Source organism: Eptatretus burgeri, chromosome 2 (genome assembly GCF_056783735.1).
Source record: "Eptatretus burgeri isolate ZD-2024b chromosome 2, Ebu_testis_v1, whole genome shotgun sequence".
In the NCBI taxonomy this organism is placed as follows: Eukaryota; Metazoa; Chordata; class Myxini; order Myxiniformes; family Myxinidae; genus Eptatretus; species Eptatretus burgeri.
In genome coordinates, this window is record NC_140962.1 from 159,645,157 (window position 1) to 159,672,075 (window position 26,919).

The following is a 26,919-nucleotide window of genomic DNA, read 5'->3' on the forward strand; positions in this document are numbered from 1 at the left end:
TATTGTTTCGGCCAAAATCACTGCACACTGACACCACAATTAGCAATCCCTTCTCTTCTTTTTTGTACCTAAGTGCAACATCTGGTCGCAACGCTTTGTTTTCTATGTTCACGCTCGATGGGATCATTCGTCCGTACGTGAGCGTTCCATCCTTGTTTTCAGTGATTGATTTTGGTTCGTGTTCCCATGAGTTTTCTGAAACTGGGATTTTGAAATTTTTGAAGCTGTGCTAGTGACTCCATTGAACAACTTGACTCCACAGACTCCGTTGTGCTTTTGGGTGTACAGCAGCTCTGACATGAGTTTTTCCATCCCGATAGGAGGTGGCTCATACTTTGCTTCCACTTTGCAAAATCTACACTTTTTCCGATTGACTCAGTCCTGCCATCTTCTCAAAGCCATTTGTGTGGTGTCCCTGGTCTTGGGCATTTATAATGATTCGTTCTCCATCCGAGTTGAGCTGACCTCTTCTTAGCCATTCCAGTGAGCCTTTGTTGTCTATTCCCAATCTGTCTGACTCTTTTTATACCTTCCTGCTCTTTTGCCATTTTCCTAGTTGTTGGTGTATATCTGTTGATATTTCCATTTATATTTTTTGTGTTTTTTTTACAATTGTTGGGGCTGTATTCATAGCTGTTTCGATTTTTGTGCGACATGTTCCATTCGCAACTCTCTTTGGAATTTTTTTTTGTTCTGTGTGTTCGGGATACCTTCTCTGGTTTGCTGTCTTTGTGTTTGCTTACAAATTGTATCCGGTAGTCTGTTGCACTTTTCACGCACTCAGCCAATCCTAAAGTTGTCACTCTGTGCAGTTTTCTAATTTTTTTGTATACATAGTCTCAGCTCATTGAAGAGCGAGTACAGTGAACGGATCAGGACATAACAGACAAAAACAGGATGCAAAACATGCCGGCATGGGGTGGACAAGACTGATACAGAAGGAAACTCCAAGAAGGGAAAACTGGAAAGTTGGGAGGAGGAGGAGGAGGAGGAGGAGGAGGAGGAGGAGAAGGAGGAGGAGGAAGAGGAGGGATTTGGGTGGGGTTAATGAAGGTATAAGAGATTATGGTTTAGAATTGGGGATGATCTGAGATGGGGGTGAAAAACTGTTTTGAAGACTTGTCGAGAAGATTGAGGTTGAAGAGGATGTGGTCAAGTTGATTTGGTCGAGTTCTAAAAGGCCGCCACCGCCTCCTCATCTCGGCAGGTACATTCTCGGGATGCATTGATTTTTGTCGAACATTTTGTGGGTAGTGAGGAGTTTACTTGTTTTGACATCTAGTTTTTTGATTACCTCTGCCATCTGCGATGGTCAGAGGTTGTTTTCACCCCTGTTTGTGTGTAGGATATCTCAAAAAATTGTGGATACATTTGGATGAACTTGGTGGACAGGTTGGGTGTGTGACCAGGACGACTCGGTTCAATTTTGGTGAAGATCTGGATCTGGATACAATAATTTTTTTAAAATTTACTCAGCCATTCTTCGCCGTTGAGAGACGGGGCCAAAAACGATATGTATTATGATGTTTCAAAAAGTTGTGGACGAGTTATGACAAAAGTACACTACCGGTCTAAAGTTTTAGAACACCCCCATTTTCCCAGTTTTTACTGAAATTTAAGCAGTTTAATGTTTCAATGTATTCTGAAATTAAAGCATAGAACAAATAAACAATTGCAGACAAAAAATAAATCATGGAATCGTTTTGTTGAACAAAATTTAATCTAAATTTTTGACACATCAAAGTAGCCACCTTTTGCAGATATAACAGCCGAACATACTTGTGGCATTCTTTCTACAATGGAAATCAAATATTGTTCGGAAAGTTCTTCCCAACACTGTTGCAGAAGTTCCCACAAATGTGTTGCACTTGTAGGTTCCTTTGCTTTTTCACCCTTCTGTCCAGTTCATCCCAAACCAGCTCGATGGGGTTTAAGTCTGGAGACTGTGCTGGCCATTCCATGATTTGAAGCCTACCGTCTTGTTCTTTTCTTCTAAGGTAGTTCTGACATTGCCTGGAGGTATGTTTTGGGTCGTTAACTTGCTGTAGGATGAACTCCTGACCAACTAGGCGTAGACCAGAGGGTATTGCATGGCGCTGCAAAATGCTGTGGTCTCCCTTTTGGTTCAGGGTGCCAGTCACTCTGTGCAAGTCGCTGACTCTGGATCCAGCAAAAGAGTCCCAGATCATCACGCTTCCTCCTCCATGTTTGACAGTTGGTGTCACACACTGAGGAACCATCCTTTCGCCTCCTCGACGTCGTACAAAAATCCTGCGTGATGAACCGAAGATTTCAAACTTTGATTCACCGGTTTAAGACCTGCTTCCAGTTTTCAGTAGTTCACTGGCGGTGCTTCATGGCCCAGGCAAGCCTCTTTTTTCTTATTTTGTCATCTTAGCAATGGCTTTCTTACTGCCACTCGACCTGTCAAACCTGCAGCTCGAAGTCTTCTCCTCACAGTTGAAACTGAGTCTTCCTTACTGCGACCAGTGTTAAACTGTGCTTGAAGATGCTGTCCTGTGAGCCGCCCATCACGCAAGCTGTGGACTCTCAGAAACTTGTCTTCTGATTGTGTTGTGCTTTTGCGTCTGCCAGACCTCTTCCTGTAGTTTCTTCCAGTTTCCAAGTGCCGTTTGATGGTGTAGGAAACTGTACTCACTGACAACTTGGCTTGCTTTGCAATTTCTCTAAAGGAAAGACCTACGCTTTTAAGGGTTATAATGGTCTGTCTGTCTTCCTTTGTTAATTGTCTTTTTCTTGCCATTATGATAGCAATATACTACTTCCTGCAGTGCAATATTGTCCAAATACTGCTTTAGAGGGTGTAGCTACACAGTCTGTTCCAACATTGCTTTTATAGACAGGATTTGTTACTAATCAACAAAAGTTGGGACACCTGGAGGAATTGTTTGCATCAATTTTCAAGGCTTAATTTACTTCCATTGCTGCAGAACAGCTGCAGTTGCTAACCCATTACTTGTTCCCTGAAAAGGGCCTTTTTTAACAACTCTGAAATTTACATTATTTTTCAGTTTTTGGAACCCTAAACTTTTTTTTAAGCTCTGGCAGTTTACCGCTTAGCTTTGTACCATTTCAGGTTATTCACTGGACTTGAACTGCTTAAATTTCAGTACAAACTGGAAAATGGGGGTGTTCTTAAACTTTTGACCAGTAGTGGAGGTGGACGAGTAGGTTCGGTGACAAGAACAAGCCGATTCGATTTTGGTTAAGGTCCGGATTCAGATCCAGCCTATCGGTGGGATATAAAATGTAAACGTTCAGCCTGGCGGAGGTACGTGCTCTACCGAGTGCCGTTCTAGTTAGTTTCTGATTGTGGCCAGTTTACTATTCCGCAGCTGTGTTGGAACAGTGATATTGCCAGTTGGTTTATGGCTTTGATTTTGTTTCTTGGGGAGAGGTACGTTTTCAGCCTCAGCCTCGTTCTGCACAGATATTGTTTGGTAATTGGTTTGTGACATATTTTGTGGCCCTCTTCTACCCCGAAGTACTTGTGTAGGTAGGTGACAATAACAAACTGTTCAGCCTGGTGGAGGTATGCGCTCTACTGAGTGCCGTCCTAGTTTTCGTTATTCTAGTGTTTCTCAGGAATCTGTGGATCGTTGACGCTACTCTTTCAGATTTATGAGATGGAACCGTCTCTGCTCTGATGGCCAATTTTTCGTGTGCTTCAGCCGGTCCATAAACGTTGCTCCCCCGCCACGAATCCCCCGATGTTCAAGCGTCGAATACATGGAATACATACTTCGTCGTCATGGAATACATGGAATACATACATGAATACGTCGAATACATACTTCTCGATGGAGGATGATTTCCTTCTCCCCGACACTCCAGCTTTCTTGATTTGAGATTATTTTCTGGAGTTTTATTTTGTTATTTCACCGAGACAGGGTCGCACCTTCTCGCCTCGGTGGAGATCCCGGTCTCTGTGCGAGGCGATCATCTTTCTCACCGGAGGAGGTGCACACTTTATTCTTCACAGCGCACATTCCAGCTGCTCAGTGCAGCTGCACAGACACAGGGCTCGAACTTGTAAGGAGTCTGTGTCCCTTTATCCGAGATTTTGTTTCATTCAGGTATTCCATCCGGACTGATTTTGGTATAAGCTACACGGTATTTGTAATTGATAGTTTTAAATTTTAATCAAGCGACCTCACCAAAACTAAAAAATAAATAAATAAAAGCTTTCGTCGACGTTCTTCCATTAAGCCTTGTGATTATCGGCTTGTGTGTCTCATCAGATCATCAGCCCGTCCCCCGCGCAGCCGCGTTCGTGTGCGTGTACCTGCGCCCCCAGGCCAAAACCTTTTCTTCATTGAAGCTTTTGTCGTTAAATTTCCAACACCATTATTATGAGAATATGGAGAACACTAATGAATAAAATGTAATTCATTAATTTTTTTTTACAAAGCAGCTGTGGACGGGCTTTGTATTTTGGGATGCTTTCTAGTTGTTTTTGCTTTCCAGAGGCCGAGACTCCCTTCATTTGATCAGAGTTTAATGTTTTTATTCATAGGTTTTCACATGAAGGATTCCCAAACCTCGAAGGGTCTATATTCTGTGAGATTCCCAAGCCCGTACCCAGTTTTTTTATGCCTCCGTTGATGAAGACGTCGGAGGCATGATGTTTTCGTATTGTCCGTCCGTCTGCATATACACACGTAGGTCCATGCTAATTTTCTCTCAAACCGCTTGTCCGAAAGACACAAAATTTTCACCATACGTGCGACTACTCATGTAGATTGTATTAATGATAATTATGACATCATCGGTCACCTGGTGTGGCAGCCATGTTGGAAAAAAGGGGGAAAAACCTCCATCTCCGAAACCGCTGCATGGAAAAAATTGAAACTTGGCGCATGTGACGTACTCCCCATGGGAAACAAGTGTGATTTTTTAATTTTTTTATGATGTCATATGTCACAGCGCTTTATCCGATCAGCATGCAAATTTTTGAGGGTCATCTTGGGCGAAATTGTATGCGGGGAAAGTTTTTGATGATGTCATCATACACGTGGTTTGGCAGCCATATTGTTTTTAACATAAAAACCTTCAAAAATCTTCTCCGAAACAGCTGAACAGATCGAGGCGAAACTCTACAGGTATGATCGCCTATCCATGAGGAACAAAAGGTTCTCCACCTATGACATCATAGGTCACATGGTTTGGCAGCTATAATTTTTTTGAAAAATAAACCTTTAAAAGTCTTCTTCTCCACAACGGTTTGACAGATTGAGGGGAAACTTCACCCTCATGTTCCCCAAACCTTGGGGACACCAGGTTGTTCACGAATAATCAGTAGGTCACATGGTCTGGCAGCCATATTGGATTGAACGAAAATCTTTTTAGAATCCTTTCTCTTGAACCTCTTGAATCGACGCGAAACTTCACAATTATGATGTAGTCGTGAAGGGGAACATACATTTTAAATTTCAACCAGATCAGACGCATGGTCTGGCAGCCAGAGCTATTTAATTTTTTGAATCTGTTTTCAGGGATTGAAATCAAACTTAGTGAAAGTATGTATAATGATGCAATCATGTGGGTGGAGGCATATCTGGTGACGTTGAAGAAGGCCCTTCGAGTTAATCCATGGAATTCCCACGCCCCCTAATACACATTAATTTGTTTTATTACAATAAATCCCTCTTGGAATAACAACTATTTCCTCTTGCTCCGTTCGACTCGTCATTCCCCTGTGGTGTGATCCGGTGACCAATTGACCATAGGGCCCTCACATGGATCTCATTTCTGTAAACTCCTTTCGATGGACCTGGGTGACGTCCGTGGATGCCTCGTCTTGACCTTGCACAGGGAACTGTCATCCTCGATTACATCACAATCTTCATTTGTGAAAAGCTGAACATTTTAATTTTATGATTGAAGCTATTTCAGCAGGAGTAGCGTGTATTGACATGAGACTGTTGGTGCAAATGGCGAATAGATAGAAACATTGAGTTCGGTATTTAAACTGAGGATTCGTTCCATCATCGTGATGGAAATGCCAAACAGAGTTCTTCTTCCGTAAGCAGCACAAGGCTGCGGGGTAGCATCATTGGTTGATGGCACAGCTGTGCCGCCCATGCAAGGCCCTGTGTAAGTTCGAGCAGGAATTTGTAATTTGTTAAGGGTGCTGGCGATAGCTCGCCTCCTCTTTGTGAATGACACCGTGGGATCTTTAACATCCACCGACTAATCCCGGCAGACAGAACATCCAGTTTAACGTCCATCCGAGGGATGGCACACAGTAAATCACCCTGCCGATGAAACACCGGGGTGGCAGTTTATAGCTGGGTCGGGATTCAAACCCAAGTAAGACAGCTTGGAGGTGAGCATGCATACCTGAAGGACATCCTGACAACCTACCAAACAGACTGACCCAGACACATTACTGATTTAAATGGTGTATTCAGCACGACGGTCCCAACTACATGGACCTGTCCGTTTAAACTGCACCACAAATCAATAGGGTGCGTTGTTGGCAAAGCTGGTCCAGGGTCTGCAGCCTGCCTGCATCTGAACCCCACATACTAAGCTCATCAGGGATGTTATGGTCTTAACGACTCCCCCGCCTCCTAAATCTGAGGCACATGGAGAAGCTTGTAACATGTCGTGTATGTAACTACATTACAAGGAGACCTGAAGTTCATGGAGAATGTGCAAATCCTTTGAGTGAGGAATTTGAACAGCTTTTGGGCAATCCATCAAAAATGTACCACGGTCTTCTGCTCTATACCTTTTCCACCTTCCTAATGATCGATCAGATTGGCAGGAGAGCCTCGAGGTATATGCAAAGTTTCCTCTGAGCTACGTAGCCTGGGCTTGATCCTGACTCGGCTATAAACTACCATCCTGGTGTTTCGCAGGCAGGACGAGGCATCAATGAGTGTCCACCATTCATCAGAAGGATATGAAGCCGGAGGACCTGTCATTGGTGGATCTTAAAGATCCCATGGTGTGTTCATGAAGAGTCAGTGAGTTCTCGCCACCACCTTGAACAAATTACAGATTCCTGTTCCCTTTCCAAAGACAAGTGGCATGGAGACCCAGACTAAGTGCTTTGCTTTGTCTTGCAAATTATGCAATTGTTCTACCCCAGGGCCTTGAGGCTACGAGACAAGATGGGTGGATGGATTTCACTACCTGCTCAATGGAAATTTCAATATCAAGTTGGGGTGTGGTGGTGGTCTTGTCATTGAATTCCATTTCTGGTTTTGATGTCATCCAAGTTCCCAATATGTGTAATACCACCCCCACAACCCAATCCTACCATGGTTTTATGTATGGGAGTGGGATAAAGATATGACTTTAGGAGTGGGATCCTTTGAAACACTGGCTTGAAACCGAGTGGGATAATGGCACACCGTATATCACAGCTGGAGGATATCCTACAGATTGAACAAACAGCCTCGTCACTAATATGGTGGCTCAGTTAGACATCGAGGCCGAAGCCCCTGTGCCTAGTCTGGTGGCTCTGTTAAACATCCAGGCCAAAGCCCCTGTGCCTAGTCTGGTGGCTCTGTTAAATGCCCAGGCCTGGGCGTCACGGCTAACATGGCGGCTCAGTTTAATATCCAGCCTTAATGAGCTCGTGACTCACATAGTGGCTCTGTTAAACATCCAGGCCAAAGCCCCTGTGCCTAGTGTGGTGGCTCTGTTAAACATCCAGGCCAAAGCCCCTGTGCCTAGTGTGGTGGCTCTGTTAAATACCCAGGCCTGAGCGTCACGGCTAACATGGCGGCTCAGTTTAATATCCAGCCTTAATGAGCTCGTGACTCGCATAGTGGCTCTGTTAAACATGCAGGCATTTGTTTGAATGCACGTTAACAATCGGATGCTTTAATGGCTCGATCCCCACAATGCTGCTTGTTTTCAGGTACCTGGAGCACACAAAAACTTTGCACACAGATGTGCCTGAGTACAAGTTCAGCTGGGGTAGTCGAGCATTCACTGAAACGTCCAAACTGAGAATCCTGGACTTTGTCAGTAAGGTCAGGCTGTTTCTTTTCACATTCATTATTGTGCTCCTCTACATCCCTTACCCCTCACACACCATGTTTGTTAAACACAGGGGTGGAGAGGGGGGATGCAGAGTTTGTTGTCTGACTTTTTTGCCCTGAGGTGTGTGAAGATGTTCGGTAACACACCTCAGGATTGGTTACAGTATAAAGATGCAATGAACCACACTGGATCTGCAACTCAAACACCAGAGCAAGAATGATCGTTCACAAGGTACAGCTGCATCACACTTGCACACTGGTTCAGTACTTTGCTTTCATCATTATTTATTAGTATTATTGCACCTTTTTTGATTGTCTGGTACACAATTATGAATAATGCATTCTCTAAAAAATAAAATAAATCTGGAACTCGTATACAACCACAGAACCACATTCCATCAATAACCCTTAATGGTTCAAAGTACATTTACTGAGGAAGCACACCACATCCCATTCAATGGTCATGTAATTCTCGTGCGGGATCGACGACAAGTGGGGCGACGTGCGGGGCTCGGTCTCGACACGTGAGGCGCTTGGGCTCGACGAAGTGCGGTGCTCGGGCATGGTCTCGGTGATGTGCGGTGCTGTCTTGATGACGCGGCGCTCGGGCTTGGTCTCGACGACGTGCGGCGCTCAGGCTTGGTCTCGACGACGTGCGGTGCTGTCTTGATGACGCGGCGCTCGGGCTTGGTCTCGACGACGTGCGGCGCTCGGGCTTGGTCTCGACGACGTGCGGTGATTTATATAATTAAAAATGATGTTTGTTATATTAAAGTGGATATGGTGTCGTCTTACCATGCCCCATGTCCTTTTGAGAATGCTGCCTTATTCTCACATCTTAAGTTTCTCTCAACCCCAAATGCTTCTGCTACGACCAAGTTTCTCTCAAGTAAACAAAACGGTGAGTGCTCGGGCTTAATGGTTATTGTGGTTTAACTAATTTCTTAACTTGTAGTGGAGGGTAAAATCAGAGCAAACAGTGTTACACACCATAAGAATAATATAAAATAACACACACCACCTCACCCACAATTTGTAGTAGATCAAAGATGCCATTCAACAACAAAATACATTTTTAACTTTGTACAAGACATGATAAAAGTCTAAACAACTTGTTGGCATCACTTGCTGTGATGGAGCCAATCGCCCGTTTGAAAGCAGGGGGATCATTCATGGAAGGGCACGGTTTTGAGTGCGTCCTCTCGTGTGCGTGTCACATCCACGTTCTGCACACGCACACACAGCCAACATGAGCGGTGCGATGACGTCAACACATGTGCACTTTCAAAATGTTCTTTGAACTCCCTCCTCCAACATGTTTGGATGTGCGCCCACTGCCTCCCTTACAGAATGCGGTCAATGTGTGTGAACTCCTGCTATCCTGTGATTCTGCATTCGTTCTTTCACAGGTGTAGCCATGACACATCAATGCAAACACGAGGACACATGTCGGTTCAAAATTTTATCAAATCCACCTCATGAAGCAGATTGCTGGCTCGTGGTCAAAGAGATGAGTAGTATTGGGGCTATGGGTGTGGGGGGTTGGGATTATGTTGGGGGTTTTTGATTCTGGGATGTGGAAATGATCTGAATATTAATCAACCACATTGGGTGGCTACACTTCCGATAGAAAGTCGACACCCCCTTTCAAAATTTTCACCTTTTGTTGCCTTTTAGCCTGCAAATTAAATTTCATTAAATCAGACTTTTTCCACCTCTATTCACACATCGTAACCCACAACTTCCAAGAGAAAAACAAACTTCTCAAATTTCAGAAAATTAATTAAAAATATAAAACTAGAATATCTTGGTTGGATAAGAGACCACCCCATAACATGATGCTGCCACCACCATGATTCACAGTCGGGATGGTGTTCTTTGGATGATTTATTGTGTTGGGTTTGCGCCAAACGTAACATTTTAAATTTTGGCCAAAAAGTTCCATCTTGGTTTCGTCAGACCACAAAACCTTTGACCGCCTGGCTTCAGAATCTCCAGAGGTTTTTGCATTCCCTCATACAGGACTCAAGGTGGGTTTTTTGAGTAATGGCTTCCTTCTTTCTACCCCATCTTTCTAACTCATACCACTTCCTCTGTTGTGTCGGCTCACAGCTTTAGAGTGGTATTTAGGATTCAATGTTCTGTCTCGTCGTCACATCGCGGGTTATACACATTTTGCTTTTAGTCATAACACACAACCGATTATAAATTATTAATTATTATTATTACCCCATTACCCTGCACACACATCGCGCAAAGTAGGTAAAGTAATTGGTTCACTCTGTCTGTCTGCAGGCATCGGTCTATGACTGAGGAACTACTCGATTTGAATCGAATGTTATATTTTGAACACGAATCGGAAAATGAACCTGCAGTTGAGCAGAACTTTGGATCTGAATTTGGCAAATTGGACGGAAGGAATCTCGTCCCGATCGTGCACACGCACGAGGAGTGAGATAATATTTTACTCCGTGTACCTGTCTGGCAAACAAAACTGAAAATCATTCCAAACAGGAAACTTAGTTTTTAGGGATGTCACAAACAACAGGCATGAAGAACTCGTGTAATGTGTTCAATAAGGTGGTGTAAAAGACCATGCATCAATGGTGGTAAATTTCTGAAAAAGTGTTGTTGTTTTTTGGGGGTTTTTTCTTACAATCCTTTAAACGTTTATTTTATTTAAATTTAATTACGTACTTGAACATTGCAGAACACAAATCACCTTCTTGCCACCTCCAAAACCCTTCCGTTTAGCAGTTACTTGGACAAAATATTGCGCCATTTTCCACCATCTCGACCAATCAAATTTTCCGCTCGCACTCTCATCTTTGGGGAATATCGAGATTCAGACAAAATTGTAGTTTAACGGAAATATTGCGCCTCACTCACTCTATTCTTTCCTATTCTTCCCTCCAGGCTTTCAAAACAGCTGTTCACCACCACCTCTTATCATCTCCCATCCAAATCCTCGATCTTTTCTACCCCCGATAATCCATCCAAGCCCACTTCCTTTAAATTCCCTGCTTTCCTTCCTGAAAGTCCCTGTAATGTCCATCTTCTATTCCCCATGTTCCCCGTCCCATCCCTCTCCCTTCCACAGATCTCCTAATGTGTCTGTTCCCCACTGTTTTGTCCCTCCCACTCCCGCCCCTCTTGTCTCATGCCCCCTTGCTGTGCGTTGTGTGTTAGCTCTCACACGAGCCTCAACAAGGTATACAAAAAAAAAATATATATATATATATATATATATATATATATATATATATATATATATATATGGATCATGTTCAAAAATTCAAAGGAAGAGTTTGAAAGACCCTTCCCATGTCGTTTTTCTCAAGAAGGTGTTCTATGAACTCTCCAGTTATTATTGCAATGAAACTACTGATTGTTCGTGTGGGGACTTCTCTTGCGGTCATCGTCGGGAGAGCGGGAGCGTCGGTGTGGAAATTTAAATTTGCCCCCGCACGGTTTTGCTACATCCAATAACCGTGCATCTCTCTGCGGGTTACGCCCCAATCGTATGGGGGTCGTGTGAATATCGTATTCCCATACTCCATGCACAAACAACATCGTTGAACGTGTAATTCCTGGGATCGATTTGGGTGATGGGGAGGATGGACTGAACTTCTACCCTCGGGATCCTTCAGAGAGGAAATGACATCACAGATAAAGTTGATTGTCTGACAGGTAATTTTTATTCTTCGAGCTAAACCTAACCGAGTGGATGAAATGTGGTGCAGATTCTGTGGAGTACGTGCTGTGGCTGAAATCGATCTCCTGGATGACACCACTCCTTCACTGATGGAACCACAACAAAAAGCTCGTGTCTTGCGTGTAAATGTCATGATATCTCTGAGTTTCTTCAATCCTGGCTGTGGTTCCCCTTTCTCATCCCTTGGGAAAGTGTAAAGAGGTAACGGTAGGATATACTTGGTGAGCATGGTTGTCCAATTGGAGCCATTTGTACAAAGCAAAGCTGTGATTAAATTTAATGTTTTTTTTTAATATTTCAAACCTGTCTTTCAGGAATTAAATGAAATTGCCGGATGGATCCTGGTGCACTTGTGCATTCATCTCTGACCTTTTTTGTCTGGTCCTCGGCCTTCCCGTTTGTTTCTCCCGTTGTTATTTCTTATTTGTGCAATTTTTGGAATGTTGAAGAAATAGATTGGCATTGCATTCAGGGTGAGGTAGTTGTCGGTTTAGTTTCCACTTGATGTGGTATCAGGGTGAGGTCGTTTTGCACACATGCTTGAGGTTTGTGGAAGTGTGAGAGCAAAATGGAATGGAACAAAATAAAAAAGGGGGAAACACCAACAGCAGAGTAAGAGAGATCAAAGGGGGGGGGTGGGGTGGAGAGGAACACGTGGGGGTGGAACAAGCTGCACACAAGCTGATTGACTTCCGGTTCCGGTTTTTGAGGCGACAGTTGGTTCTCTCCAAGTCTCTGCCGACTTTCTCAAAGATAAGTTTCCGGTCGTTGTCACGTTCTGTCTGTTTATTTGTTCCCTTAATGTTTACTGTGTGTTCCTCGTACGGTTTTGTTTGAAAATGTGCTATTTGGTGAGTTTTCGTCAGTCTTGTCATATCTGGTTTCCCCTGAGGCCTACCCGTCTTTGTGCACGATCGTGGTTATTTGTATTTTCTCCTTATTACCATCAGTTTTTATTTTCCCACTGCCCTCTTTCTATCCCTCCCAACTATACCCTCTGTTATGTCTTAAAATATTTTAAATTAAAAAAAAAACAACAAAAAATAACCTTTTCATTTCTCACCTTGTACCCCAAGTTACCATGCGACTTCCTCTCCCGACTCTTCTTCTTTCTTCTCTTCCCCTCTTTCCCGCCAATCCCACTGATCGTGAAGGTTTTCACCACACACCTTCACGACCTTTTCTTCAAACTTTTCCTTCACCTCACCCCCCCCCTTTCCCTAATCTTCAAAGCTAACCTCTCACCCCTCCCTCGCAAATCAACCGCCACCTCCCTCTTCAAAGCAAAGTTCTCTCTTTTCCTCCTCAAAGGAAGGAAATGTTCTGTCCTTTTCCTCCCTTTCAAATCTCGCCCGTTTTCACATCTACAAATTTTCCTCCTTCCCCCGCCCTCTCTCTTCCAGCTCATTCCTCCACCTCCTCTTTGCCCACTCTCATACGACTCCCCACTGCTACTCATCCCTAAACCAGCCCTTTGTCCTTCTCCTCATTTGACCCTCTCTCCTTGCTCTTCTACAATCTGTCAACAACTCTCACTACCTCCACACTACCCTCGCTCTCCCTTCCCCTGCACCCGGAGCCTCCTCCCCTCCCTCTTCCTTAACAGCGTGGACCTCAAACATACAGGGCCTTCGCTCCAACCTGACTGATCTCTCCATACAGGTCGCTCCTGACAAACCAGATATAATCTTCTTCACAGACACTTTCCTCCAAAACGTCTCTGACTCCTTTGTTTCTCTCCCTGGTTACTCCCTCCACCGGTATGATAGGCCTGAGCCTCGTCCTGGTAGTGGAGTTACTCTCTTCATCATAAACGCTATTCCTCACTCTCCATGCACTGCTCTCACTGCCCGACACCCCAGGAATACCTCGAGCTGGGGCTTCCCCTCCACTCCCACCTCATGTTTATATGTGTGTTGTACCGTCCACCAAACAGTGAAGACTCCATTTATATCTCGCTCACTGAAAACATGGACCAACTTCTATCCTCTCATCCAAACTCTCCCTTCATCATATGTGGTGACCTCAGTTGTCATCATGCCAGTTGGCTGGGGGTGGGTACCTCTCTCACCTGTCATGGCACTTCAGCAAAAGACTTCCACGACTCAATCGATCAATTTCCCGACCCGGATCTCAACCAACGGTACGTCATCTCTTCTGGATTTAATTTTGACCAATTACCCTGAAAATATCTGCTGTTCTTCCTCGCTCCAATGGGTTCATCTGACCATATGCTTGTCGAAGTAGACATCTCTCTGGCTGTTATTAGAGAACCACCTCAGCGACCCCGAGACTGGCACTTCACTCAGGCTGACTGGCATGGTCTTCAAGCAGCCATCAAACTTCTTCAGTGGTCTCCCATCTCCACTTTCTCCGACATAAACTCGTCCTTGGAATTATTTCAAAGAATCTCTCTCTCACTCTCTGTCTCTGTCTCTGTCTGTCTCTCTCACAGATTTATCCCCTCTCGTCTTCAGTCTGAACTCTTAAACCTCTCTCCTTCCTCCAAATCCTGGTGTTGATGAGTTAAGTCTGTTTCTGGTGTGTGTTCGCCCTCATCCCCTGCCTTACCTCAAATGGCTGCACAACTGATGCTGCCTGCAAAAAGGCTGAATGCCTAAACTCCGTGTTTGCTTCTAAATCTTGTTTCCCAAACCCATTGTTTTCTGTACCCACCACACCCAGTCGCACCCAATTGTCACTGGGCTCTGTGTCCTTTTCTTCGAACAAAGTGGAGAGCTTGCTGTCAAACCTCGACTCAGATTATGCAACCGGTCCAGACGGCATCAGCCCACGTGTCCTAAAAACCTGCTCCTCTGCTCTTGCTCACCCTCTCTCTGTTCTATTCACCCTCTCATCTGCTAAAGGTCATATGCCATCTGCTTGGAAATCAGCAAACATTACTACCCTGCATAAAAAAGGTACAAAAACAGATCCCTGCAACTACAGACCAATCAGCCTTCTCCCAATCATCAGCAAGGACAGGGAATCCATCATCGCTTCTGACATTAAATCCTACCTCTTCTCCAATGGCCTGATTTCCAATCATCAATTTGGATTCAGACCAGGTCACTCTACCCTGGATATGCTGCTTCTGCTCTCCCAACAATGGATGAGATCCTCAATGCCAGACAGGAAATCAGAGCCATATCTCCAGACATATCACGAGCTTTTGACATGGTCTGGCACCCTGCCCTGCTCACCAAACATTCCGATGGTATCCAAGGCAATCTACACTCCTGGCTCGTAGACTTCCTCTCCTGTCACAGTCGATGCGTGGATCTTAATGGAATTCTCTCATCCCCTCTTCCCGTCCAGGCTGGACTTCTTCATGGCAGTGTTCTGGGCCCTGTTCTTTTTCTGGTTTTCATCAATGTTCTCTGATTCTCTGGAAAATCCTCTATCTCTTTGCTGATGACTCCACCCTCTGTCGTACCATCTCTCATCCTTCAGATCGGCAGGCAGCAGCATCTTCGCTCTACAGACCTTAATAAAATCACAAGCTAGTCAAACACGTGGGACACATCTTTCAATTCTGACAAATCTCACACCTTCACCATGTATCTCCAAAAGGACCATCTGGGACTCCCCCCCCACCCCCAAGCTACTTTCTCAACAATCCCCTTCAAGAAGTCCTTTCGTTTAAGCTTTTGGGCCTCACCATCTGCCACAATCTTTCCTGGGAAAGCAACATCTCCAAGTTGGCCTCCAAAGCCAGTCGCCGACTGGGTATCCTCCATCGTGCAAATTCCTTCTTCGGCCCACCTGCAAAGCTTTCATCCACACCCTGATGGAGTACTGCTCTCCCCCTCTGGGGTGGTGCTCCTGCCTCACACCCAGCTCGGCTTCATGTTGTGGAAACCAGGGCTTTTTGGATCATTGGTATCTCCCACAATGAGGCTGAGTCTTTGGATCTCTCACTCTCCCACCGAAGGCAGGTCGGTCGTCTTTCTGTCTTCTCCCATCTCCTCTCCAGCCTTGCCCTCCTGCTCTGTCTGTGATCTGTCCGCTCCTATATTTCCTCAGGGTGTGGAATGACTGCGAAAAAAACACTTCTGGTGAAGCTGCCAAAATCAAGAATCACTTCTCACCTTCACTTTCATTCCTCTTTTAATCTCACTCCTCCCTCCAGGTCTTCAAAACAGCTGTTCACCACCATCTCTTATCTTCCCCCATCCAAATCCTCGATCTTTCTACCCCCGTTAATCCACCCCAAACCCACCTCCTTCAAATTCCCTGCTTTCCTTCCTGAAAGTCCCTGTAATGTCCATCTTGTATACCCCGTGTTCCCTGCCCCTTCCCTCTCCCTTCCACAGATCTCCTAACATCTCTGTTCCCCACTGTTTTGTGCTTCCCTCTCCTTGGATGACCATTCTTCAAATGCATCATACCTATTTCTCCCACTTTCATGTAAACAGGGTGGATACCAATTAAATTAGAGAGCAGACAGACTAAGGAAGCAAGGTCGAAGGAAAAGAGGTAGACCATTGTTGAGATGGGAGGATTGTGTGAGGAGGGATATCCGTGAGGTAGGGATGGTTGGAGAGTGGAGAGTGTTGGCTGAGGACAGAGGGAAGTGGAGGAGTATCATGGTCGAGGCAGGGCAGAAGCTTGGTGCCATTAGACCTCGCCTCTTATGAAGTGAGGAGGAGGAGGAGGAGGAGAGATCCTGCTAACTTAAAAGTGGGAGAAATATATATGATAGTTTTTCCCTTTTTTCCCATAGACTTCAATGTTAAATTGGGATTGTCCCAAAACTCTCCTTTCACTCCAACTGAAGGCCGTGATCTCACATCTGAGGTTGTGGGCTGCATTCCCTTGCTGGGAGAGTATAAGCAGCATTTCCAAGGTAGAATGACCGGGTCTGAAACCGAACTGATGATCTGAGATCAGACCATTGGAGGAAAGGAAGGATTTGATGTCGTCGGAAGCGATGATAGATTCCATGACCTTGCTAATAATCGGAAGCAAGTGAATAAGCTTGTAGTTAGGAGGATCCATTTTGCACCGTGTTTATGTATTGCAGTAATATTGGCTAACTTCCAGGCAGAGGGAAACTGACCCAGAGAGAATGATCGAGTGAACAGAGCTGAAAGAGGATGAGCAGGAGCAGCAGAGCAGGTTTTTGGGACACTGCACCACCAGGTCTTCAAAAAAGGAAACAGGTTTGAGAGTTCATCCTTGAAGTTGGCCACTTTTTTTTTTTTCTGGCTTTCCTGAGGTTATGCGGTATCAGGTTAAGATAGTTGTAGGTTTAATCCACTTGTTGCAGTATCAGGGTGATGTAGTTGTAGATTTAGTTTCCAGTATGTTGTTGTATGTGGTGAAATCCACCTTCACATCTATCTTGAACACTGCCCTCTCTGGATGGTACATTTCAAAGGAGATCTCTGTTTTGATTCAAACCAAATGGTAAGACGAGAAGCATTTTTATGAGATGTTTTTTTTTTTTTTAAATATGTATAAGCTCTGTGCGGTCTGCCTTGGTGTAAACTTATCTATTGAGTTTGACAATTGAAAATAAGCAAATAAATAAAGCAATTCTGAACTAGAAGGGCACTCGGTGGAGCACATACCTTCGCCATGCAATCCCTGATTTTGTGCATTAATTGCTGAAAAAAGTATAGTCTGTGTGGTGTGTGCTTAAAAGGGTCTAGTTGGTCGAAACTCGAAAGGGTATGTTGCAATAGCAGTTACTGTCTAACGGGTAAAAATGATATAATCTCTCAAGCATGTAAAAGGGTCTAAAAAGGTCCAAGTGGTAAAAAGCTCTAAATGGTCAAGGGTCTAATCTGTCACGTGTGGAAAGGTCTTTGGGACAAAGAGAGGGTCTCAGGGGGTTTTCGACGACTTAAAGGGTCTAAATGGTCGTTGGGTTTTCAAGGGTCGGAGGTTTTAAAGGATCTTTGAGGTCTTTAAAGGCTGAGGTGGTGATTAAGAAAATCTTTAGGACAATCCCCTGGTCGGACTTGGTCTGTGTGCCAAATGTGGTGGTTGTCGGCCCAGCGGTCTTTGCACAAAACCCGAACGTACAGAGACAGACAGGCGACAAATTTTATTTATTAGATTGTTCTGATGTGCAGAGAAGGTGAAGTGCGAGGACATTAACACAGGCAGGCTGGATTTTAACCCGAGGACAAGTTCTGTGCTTTTGACCGCCGCTGAGGATCCACTTACGTGTGGGCGGTCCCTGTGAGTATCAACGGCTTCCACATTGAGAGGGATCATTTCTATCTTGCAGCCTGCAGGTAAAACAAGGATAGAGGTTGGTGGAAGGATTACACTTATTTATTTTCGCCCCCCCCTCCCCTCCCCTCCCTTCCTCCCGACGAATGGTAAAAGAAAAATGGAGAATACTGATGGATAAACACTCACCGTAAGCAACCGGTGTTAGTTTCAGCACCACATGCAGGGGGCACCTTTGGTACGGAAGTTCACCTGAAACAGAGTGGAGAGGAATTTGGCTCGGATGAAAAATGGGAGAAATTTAACTTGCTCATCCTGAGCTGCTAACTGTACAGGTACAACCGGTATATAATGGGGAATTGAAGTGGAGTTCAATCTTTGCCAAACTAAGGTGATACAGCCATAATTTCAGGGTCGAACGTGATATGCCACGTGTGTCTGGAAAGAACACCTTCAAAGCAATAATTATGTTCTAATAGTACGTACCAAGACGTACCAGTGTTCTAATTGTACGTACCTCGACGTACCCGCGTTCTAATTGTACGTACCTGCGTTATAATAGTACGTACCTAGACGTACTTATGTTGAAGTGATGCTGGGGCACCAGCCCAGAGCAGAAAGCAGTACTCCATGGGGAGCAATAGACAAAGCCTACTGGCTGAATCATTTGGCTTTATTAAGGAAAGACTGAACAATGGATGACTCCCAGTTTGTGGATTGTTTTGGAGGCCAGCTATGCTAAATGATCTTCCCAGGAGACTCATGGCTGACAGTCTCTGACCCCCTAGGACTGACCATGCCATGCAGTTGTGTTGACCATGGAAATGGATAAATGGGTTTAATGGACGATCCTTTTGGAGTGACGGGACAGGGTAAGACTGAGATTTTCCAGTATTGAAGAACATGTTCCATCTGTCAAAAATCAATTCCAGGTGAGAGAATGATAGCCTGAGTGTAATCGTGTGATGGGATACTATACAGTTCTGCACAACAAACGTTGGAGTCGATGCCAAAATTGAGTGTTTCCAGAGCCAAGCAACCCTGGGTCAAACACTGCTTTCGGGATTCCAGTGTCCGTTGGGAATGGAGAGGGAAAGTATTTCCATTGATGTGACATACTGACTGCATGAGCAGAACTAGTCAAGCCACGCATGAAATCTGCCTTGCATGCAACAGGCAGAGCTTGGTATTGGTGAAGCATCTTGAAACATGCTGTACGTGTTATCAAGTTTATCGCAGAGTGCAGGCTCGCGTTTAGAGGCACCGATCAGAATATTGGGTCACCAGCAAATGGGAACTACTGGAACAACAACAATGTCCAATTCTAACCTCTGTTTATTTCCATTATTTATTTGTCTGTTATCAATGCATGATGTCAAGGTGGAGGTGAAATCATCTGTTACCGTTTATGAAAGAGATTACCTGAAGTTTTGTCGAGAAAGTAAGCGAGGAGGCAACGAATGACTGCCTGGTGGCAGATCACAAGGACATTTTCCTGTCGCTCGAGCTCCATGATGACTGGCTCGAGCCGATGCACCACGTCCTGGTACGACTGATTCGGAACAATGGGAAAGAGAGGGCGGTGTACGTTTAGGTCTGTACGTGTTTATACCTCTCGGCCGGAACACGAAGCGCCGGCCCACCGATGTGGACACTTAGGTCCAAGTCGGTGTCGCCTACACACACACATCCCCCGTTTGCGGTTAATGAGCCCACCTCTCCCTTGGGGTACCGGTAGTGGAACTTGTCCTGGTCCCGCAGAGCGAACTCCTCTGGGTACTTCTCTTGGATCTTCTCGTAAGTCAATTCCTCACATACACCCTGAAGGACACGTTACAGCAAAGACTGACAATGACAAAGGTTTTGATGTGTGACCCTGAGTGTGATGTCACATTGTGATCCAATTACACACACCATTTGTAATAACATCTCCATCTCTGTGATGAAATGCTGATATTGGTGGATTTCCCCTTTAAAATCTCCTTGTATGAAGTCCTGACCATATGTTTTGCATCCAGACAATCTACATGTGCTAAAGGGATGAAAGAAGTCTTAAATATGTGAATGAAAAGGGGGGTGGGGGGTGTCGGTTTAAGCAAAGGGAGAGAATCCGAGAAGGAAAAATAAATAAATAAATGCAAGGTGCAGAGAGGTGATATTTGCTGCATATGATGTGTAACGTGTGCAGAGTAAAACGAGTGTTCATTTACGTCCGTAGGATGTCTAATAAATAAAGAAGATATAAGCACACCTGACGCTAGGCCGAGGCTTTAAACGTTGGCATGCTCACGAGGCTGTACCATCAAAACGTCCCAGAAAGTAAAGAAAATAGTATCACATTTGTACCTGGAGAGTTTTAAATAATGCTTCTTGCTACGAATCATATCTTCAAATTTAATAAAATAACTCCAACTCATCATTTGTAACGGGCTTTTATACTCGTTTTAAATAAATAATGTTTTGGTTCAGGGCTTTTCCACCTGATGGTGTTCTGCCCCAAGGCAGGTTCCCTGCTGCTAAAGCAGCCCTTCAGCAAGGATTGGGTGGTTTGCCATTGCCTTTCCAGCAGTCATGAGGAGGAATTAGTAATTTATAGACGGTGCCGGTGATAGCTCACCGACTCTTCACCAACTAATGCTGGCTGACGGTACACCTGGTTTAAAGTCTGTCCAGGCGACAACACACACAATGATGTCTCGCCATGCCTGCGGAATACCAGGACTGGGGATTATTGCTGGATCAGGATTCATACCCAGGCTTGACGCCTGAGATTTGATTGCAATGACCACAGCTCTGTACCATCCTGCCAGACAGTTCAAGGACAATCAAAAGTGGTTGGAGTGCTGAGATGTTGATTTTTTTTTTGACGATTGAGTATTGTTGAAAATCAAAATAGACTTGCTGCATCGATCTCGTTCAGCGCTTTCCACTGTTCATACGGCACGCCCAGGTCCTCGGCCGTCTGGATGGTCCTCTTCATCTGGCTGGTCCACACCTTCAGCTCTTTTATGTTCTGCTCATTTATGAATTGTGCCAACGTCTTCGCAAACTACGGAGGATGAAGATACCGGTAGGATTTTAAAATCTCAACTCATTCCCGTGAGTAGTGGTCTTAAACAAAATGTGTGCACGCTAACGGCTCACCCGCTTCCCGTTCAACGAAAGGCCGGAATCCCCGCCGATGCGACCCTTGGTGTTGAGTTCACTTTCGCCATGCCGACATAAGTAGATGGAGCGTGGCTGGATATGGATGTTCATGAGATAGTACACGATTCTGCTCTGCACGTGGTCCATCACCTTGTTCACCAGGAACTGCCGCCCGACATTGATGATCTTGATGTAAGAAAGATCCCTTCACATCACACAGGAAAATGATGGGGAATAAAACCGAAATGGTCACAAAGGACACGACATCACCGTGGCCCAAAGTGAATCAAATCGCTGACCATCGATTCGGATCTTGGTTGATCCGCAGTTGTGTGAGTGTCACCTCATCACCACATGATGTCCTGTTGTTCTGGTTTCGTGATTTTTATCACCGCTTGGAGTATTTTCCGGAAATCTTCATCGCTCTGCCTTCTCGGCAAATTGTACCGAACTTGGGGAAATGTTCCTACCGACAGCCAATGACCACACAGTTTAATACTTTATACATCAGGGCTCATTGATTATCCAATCGGTGGTGTTTGGTATGTGGTCCTTCTTGGAATTGGATTATATTTGTTGTTTTAATAATTGTTTAATGTCTGAACTGCTGCCGCCGACCACACACCACGCTGTCACCACCACCACACGCCGTGTTCGCTGCAACACTCCCCCCCCAACCCCCATCATATGTTTCGCCATTCTCCCGTATGCTGCCTCACACCACCCTTTCCAACGACGACGGCTCCATATAAACACCTTGATTTCCTCCAATATGGAGAAAACAGTCATCGTAATCCATCTCAATTCTTATTTGTCGACAGTGATGTCACAAGCCACCATGTCAGCTGGTTGGGTATTAGCGGTGCAACAGCGGCCAGGATTTTAACAACGGTGGACTTGATCCAATTTGTGAACTTACCAACCGGGATTTCTTCCAATGATGCGTCACCCATACTGGACCCAGTAACGACTAACTCCCCATCCGATTTCTCTTGCTCCTCTTCCACCCCCACTGGCTCTTCTGATAACTTTCTTGTCTTGGCTATTGTAAGAGAGTGTCCTCAATGACACAGGATAAGACTGAAGTACCTTCCAGTTGGCCTGAACAAACAATCAGCCTTCTCACACAAGGATCAGACTACCATCTCCACACCTGATGTCGATTCCACGTGGGAATACTTTCACAAAAGCCGACTTAGTTTCCCTATCCATCCTCTCTGGTGTTTTCTCTCCATCCATCCAGTCCCTTACCTCAAACGGCTCTACTGCAAACTCTGCCCAAAAAAAGGCAGAATGTCTCAACTCGGTCTGTTTCCGAATCTCGTGGACCCAATTCATCTCGTTCTGTCCTGCACCTGCTTCAGTGAGAGGCCCTAATGACTTCGGTACCTGTGTTCTCAAATCCTGCTTTGCTGCTCTGTTCTCTGTCTGTCTGTGTTCTTCAGCTTGTCCTCCTTTGGCATCTCCATTCTTCTGTCAGCAAACCACTCCCGTCCGCAATAAGGTGCCAAAACAGACTTGGCCAACTACCGACCAGTAAGCCTATTTCCAATAACAAGCAAAAATGTGGAATCCATCATTGCTCATGAATCTTTCTTCTTTTGAAACAGCCTATTCTCTCACCATCACATTGGATTCCATCCCTATCACTAAGCTCTGGACATGATGCCGCTTCTCTCTCAGCAACGATTGGTGGCCCTGAATTCGCATTGTCAAACAAACCCACCTTTCTTTTCATTAGTCATCTATTGGAAGAGTTTGTCTCAAACTTCTTGGCCTCACCACAAACCGTTACCTTTCCTGGCCAATCCAAGTCTTTCCTTGGAACAATCAGAGCTCCTCACAGTCTCCAAGACTTTAATTCGTAATTCAATGGAGTAGTGCTCTTCTCCTTGTGCTGGCGTCCCAGCTTCACATCTGTCTCTCGTGGATTATGTGGAATGCAAAGCTCTCAAAATCATTGGAATCCACTGTGACGGGCAAGGCTGAAATACAATATCTGTTGCTCTCGCATCGCAGGCCCACCAGCAACTCCCGTCTGGTGAAACTCCTAAAATCTATAATCACGGCTCACCTCCACTCATCCGTTCCTCTTCCCCACATGTGGAACCAACTTCCACATCCTCTTCAATCTCGTTCTTCCCTCCAAATCTTCAAGACAGCTGTTCACCACCATCTCAGATTTTTAAGACCCCCCCCCCCTCCACCTTCTCCAAGCCAAGCACACCTCCGTCCAAATTTCCACTTTTTCCTTTGAGAGTTTGCTGCTGTAGCCATCTTATCCAACCTGTACATCCTCCTCTACCCCTCATTCTTTTGTCTCCCTCTATATTGTCCATCAAAACCTGCTGTTGGTGTTTTCCCAGCTTAATGTCCATCAGAGGGACCACACATGACCTTGTCTGTGAAATACCAGAATGACAGTTTATAGCTGGGACTTCATTCAAGCCCAGGCCAGACAGCTTTGAGGTGAGCGTGCGTACCTCGAGGCCATCATGTCAGCAGGTCATAGATGAGTGCGAATAATAATAATGATGATCACTCTGAGGCTTTAATTAAAATACAATTTTGAGCTCAACAACGTACTTGTCAAGATCATCCACCAGTGGCTCGTACGTCATCTCGTAGAGGGCGATCCTTTTGACAAAATCATCCATGGCGGCGTCTTTGTTGCAGCCTTGGTAATCGGGTCCACTCACTTTCACTTCCTGTAAAACAGGTGCACATCACATCATTCCCACCGATTTGCTCTCCCGAGCTCCTCAGTCTCAGGAAGGTGTCAAATTGAGCGTGCTCGCACCTCATGACTCACCTGAATGTTTGCAGCGATCACGTCCTTGTCGTCGCACACCGATTCCACAAAGAACACTTTGTATCCGTTCTCATTGGCAAAGTTCATTATCATCTCCCTCCTCTCACGGGTTGTGTTGGTCGCATCAAAGACCTGGGACAAAGAGATGGTCTCGTCGAGTTGTGATTTCACTCGAAGCAGTAAATGACCAGACAGTCATCCAATGTGAGCAACTTTGAGAAACCGAGACGTGCCAAGTTGCACGACAGGAAGCATTTACCACGACATTGGTGTTCCTAGGTGCAACCAAGTGAGCAAGTCCACATCGCACTCCAGTTATATGCACAGACAGGGTTTGCTCGTGGCCATTACACACGTAGGCCGTGCCAGTATCCATTAAAGGAATGGAACAAACTCAAGCTCACCGCAACTTGACCACCTTCGTGCGACAGGTAAGTCTGTACGTCCTGCAGTGCTTCTTGGGCACATTGCCTGCACACCGGGAGAGGAGATCCATTCAAAGGTAACGTTGGAACTGGATTTTGTAACCATCACACGTTAGCAGCACAGCAATGGTAGACGTCAAATCCATACATCCTGCCTTTAACCATCCATCTTGTTTTCCCACACATAGAGCATCCTTACTCACTTCCTTATCTTCATGGCTTCCTCATTGTCGTGGTGGAAAAATTTAAAAGATTTGTACGAGGTTGTGGCTTTCCTGCGGTAAATGCCAACGTTGAACACTGCTCACCGCGCACAAGATGTAACCACATCAGTACATCCAAAGAACCGCTGTATTAATACAGCTCGTCAATCACGTGGTGGACCCTTTACCCTTTGTGGCGACACCAACCCAGTTGAGGTAGCGTGTGAGCTTCTTGGAGATGTAGGTCTTGCCCCTGGCTGGCAATCCAACCAGCACGATGATGGACGGAGAGTTGGTGAGACGTGGGACGCATGCTGCAAAGTGACGGGCACCAGAATTAGAATCCGTGCACTCGGGCATCACTCGCAATCCCACACTCAGACAAAGCAGGCCTTCACAAAGGAATGGGGGCGTTCAGTGGAGGGGACACCGTGTCGTCTGTCCTTGTACATTTGATTCGGTGTCCACCACCTACCACCATTTGCTTTATGAAAGGTTCATGATGTATGATCAAGGCCAAAAACAAGTTATGATTGTTGAAAGAAACTCGATAGCTGGTGCATTCACTCGAGCGATTGCAATTGTAGATTTCAATTTGGGATCAGTGGGGATCGGGTATGGCCGTCGGACAAAGAACGAGTTTGGCACAGATCGACAATCTCAAAACCACAACGATTGCACTGACAGGATAACCTGGAAGGAGTTTGGGTTCGATTCCGGACATCACCACAAACATGTGCTTATGTTTCCTGGCAGGTCATCGTTTCAAGTGTACCGTCCTTCAGAGAGACGTTAAGCCAGGTGTCCTATCCACTTGCATCAAAAGGTGCAAGCCGTTATCCCTGGCGAAGTTCCAAATTCCTACCCGAAACCTTTGTACCCTGAAACAGTGGAGACACGTCTGGATTTGGTTCTCATTTACGGGAACTTTCAGCAAAACGATCTCAAGCCACAATGATACTGGCAGCACCACCACAAAACCAAGCAGTGCCATTACCATCAGCACACCACCAATCGGTGCCATTACCATCGGTGCACCGCCGACCGGTGCCATTACCATCGGCGAACCGCGAACTGGTGCCATTACCATCGGTGCACGCCGACCGGTGCCATTACCATCGGTGCACGCCGACCGGCGCCATTACCATCGGTGCACCGCCGACCGGTGCCATTACCATCGGTGCACCGCCGACCGGTGCCATTACCATCGGTGCACCGCCGACCGGTGCCATTACCATCGGTGCACCGCCGACCGGTGCCATTACCATCGGCGCACCGCCGACCGGTGCCATTACCATCGGCGAACCGCGAACCGGTGCCATTACCATCGGTGCACCGCCGACCGGTGCCATTACACCAACCACGCCACTCCGTTTCACCAACCGGTGCTAAACCTCATGAATGGAATGGTTCTCGAGGTCACCGAGGATGTCCCCATTCACAAATCTCATGGACATCTCCATGGTCACAGTGAAGGACTTACATCGACGTGATCCAGGTCCGCTCCCCTCGGCTTGTCCGTCCCTGCAGGGGACCCACAGCTTCTGGATGCGTGTTTGGGTTAACTCGCGGGGCATGGCTGCCTGGATGTGCCTTCAAACCTCTCACTCTCTCTCTCTCTCTCTCTCTCTCCTCCTCCTCCTCCTCCTCCTCTCCCCCGTCTGTGTCGAACAATCCCGATCTATCTAATCTTGTCTCTCCATAGATCACTGTCCCTCTACCTTTGTCTCTCTCGGCGCATGTGCTCGTCCAGTTGAGAGGCTCGACTCGCACACCTCGACACAAAACGTCACAACCTCTTGTCCCTGGAATTCACCACGTCATTCTCCTCTGGCCACCTCCCACCTCGATCACCAGTTGAACACGTCATCGACACGCACCACGGTTTCTGTTCATCCTCACTTCCGGCACACGCACAGAATTACAATGACACGTGCAGCACCATGTGCACATCACGCAAACACCACGAGCACAACAGCGTGCACATGACCACAACGCAACCACGTTCCCGTCACCACAACGCAACCACGTTCCCGTCACCACAACGCAACCACGTTCCCGTCACCACAACGCAACCACGTTCCCGTCACCACAACGCAACCACGTTCCCGTCACCACAACGCAACCACGTTCCCGTCACCACAACGCAACCACGTTCCCGTCACCACAACGCAACCACGTTCCCGTCACCACAACGCAACCACGTTCGTCACCACAACGCAACCACGTTCGTCACCACAACGCAACCACGTTCCCGTCACCACAACGCAACCACGTTCCCGTCACCACAACGCAACCACGTTCCCGTCACCACAACGCAACCACGTTCGTCACCACAACGCAACCACGTTCGTCACCACAACGCAACCACGTTCGTCACCACAACGCAACCACGTTCGTCACCACAACG

At 46.0% G+C, this 26,919-nt stretch overlaps 2 protein-coding genes across 6 annotated transcripts in view; one reads left to right on the top strand and one right to left on the bottom strand.

The window, feature by feature from the left end:
* Window positions 1–12,075, top strand: part of LOC147033711 (non-structural maintenance of chromosomes element 3 homolog) — a 48,661-nt gene extending 36,586 nt beyond the window's left edge. For 4 of the 5 annotated variants that reach the window (XM_085871851.1, XM_085871852.1, XM_085871853.1 and 1 more), the window contains 3 exons: window positions 7,898–8,012; window positions 8,153–8,253; window positions 11,765–12,075. In XM_085871851.1, coding sequence (XP_085727977.1) covers window positions 7,898–8,012; window positions 8,153–8,242 — 205 coding nt within the window. In that variant the 3' untranslated portion in view covers window positions 8,243–8,253; window positions 11,765–12,075. Of the gene's footprint in view, window positions 1–7,897; window positions 8,013–8,142; window positions 8,254–11,764 lie in introns of all 5 variants that reach the window. The other variant, XR_015055610.1, reaches the window with a different exon arrangement.
* Window positions 8,287–26,316, bottom strand: LOC147033712 (6-phosphofructo-2-kinase/fructose-2,6-bisphosphatase-like). Its single transcript, XM_085871850.1, has 13 exons — window positions 25,993–26,316; window positions 24,698–24,823; window positions 24,510–24,606; window positions 24,286–24,352; window positions 23,882–24,013; window positions 23,656–23,777; window positions 21,067–21,274; window positions 20,825–20,971; window positions 19,639–19,743; window positions 19,345–19,474; window positions 18,112–18,174; window positions 17,914–17,978; window positions 8,287–9,247 (listed from the first exon to the last, which is right to left on the bottom strand). Exons 1-13 carry the CDS (start codon window positions 26,084–26,086, stop codon window positions 9,188–9,190), a joined length of 1,416 nt encoding a protein of 471 aa, XP_085727976.1. The 5' UTR covers window positions 26,087–26,316; the 3' UTR covers window positions 8,287–9,187.
* Window positions 26,317–26,919: the final 603 nt, after the last annotated feature.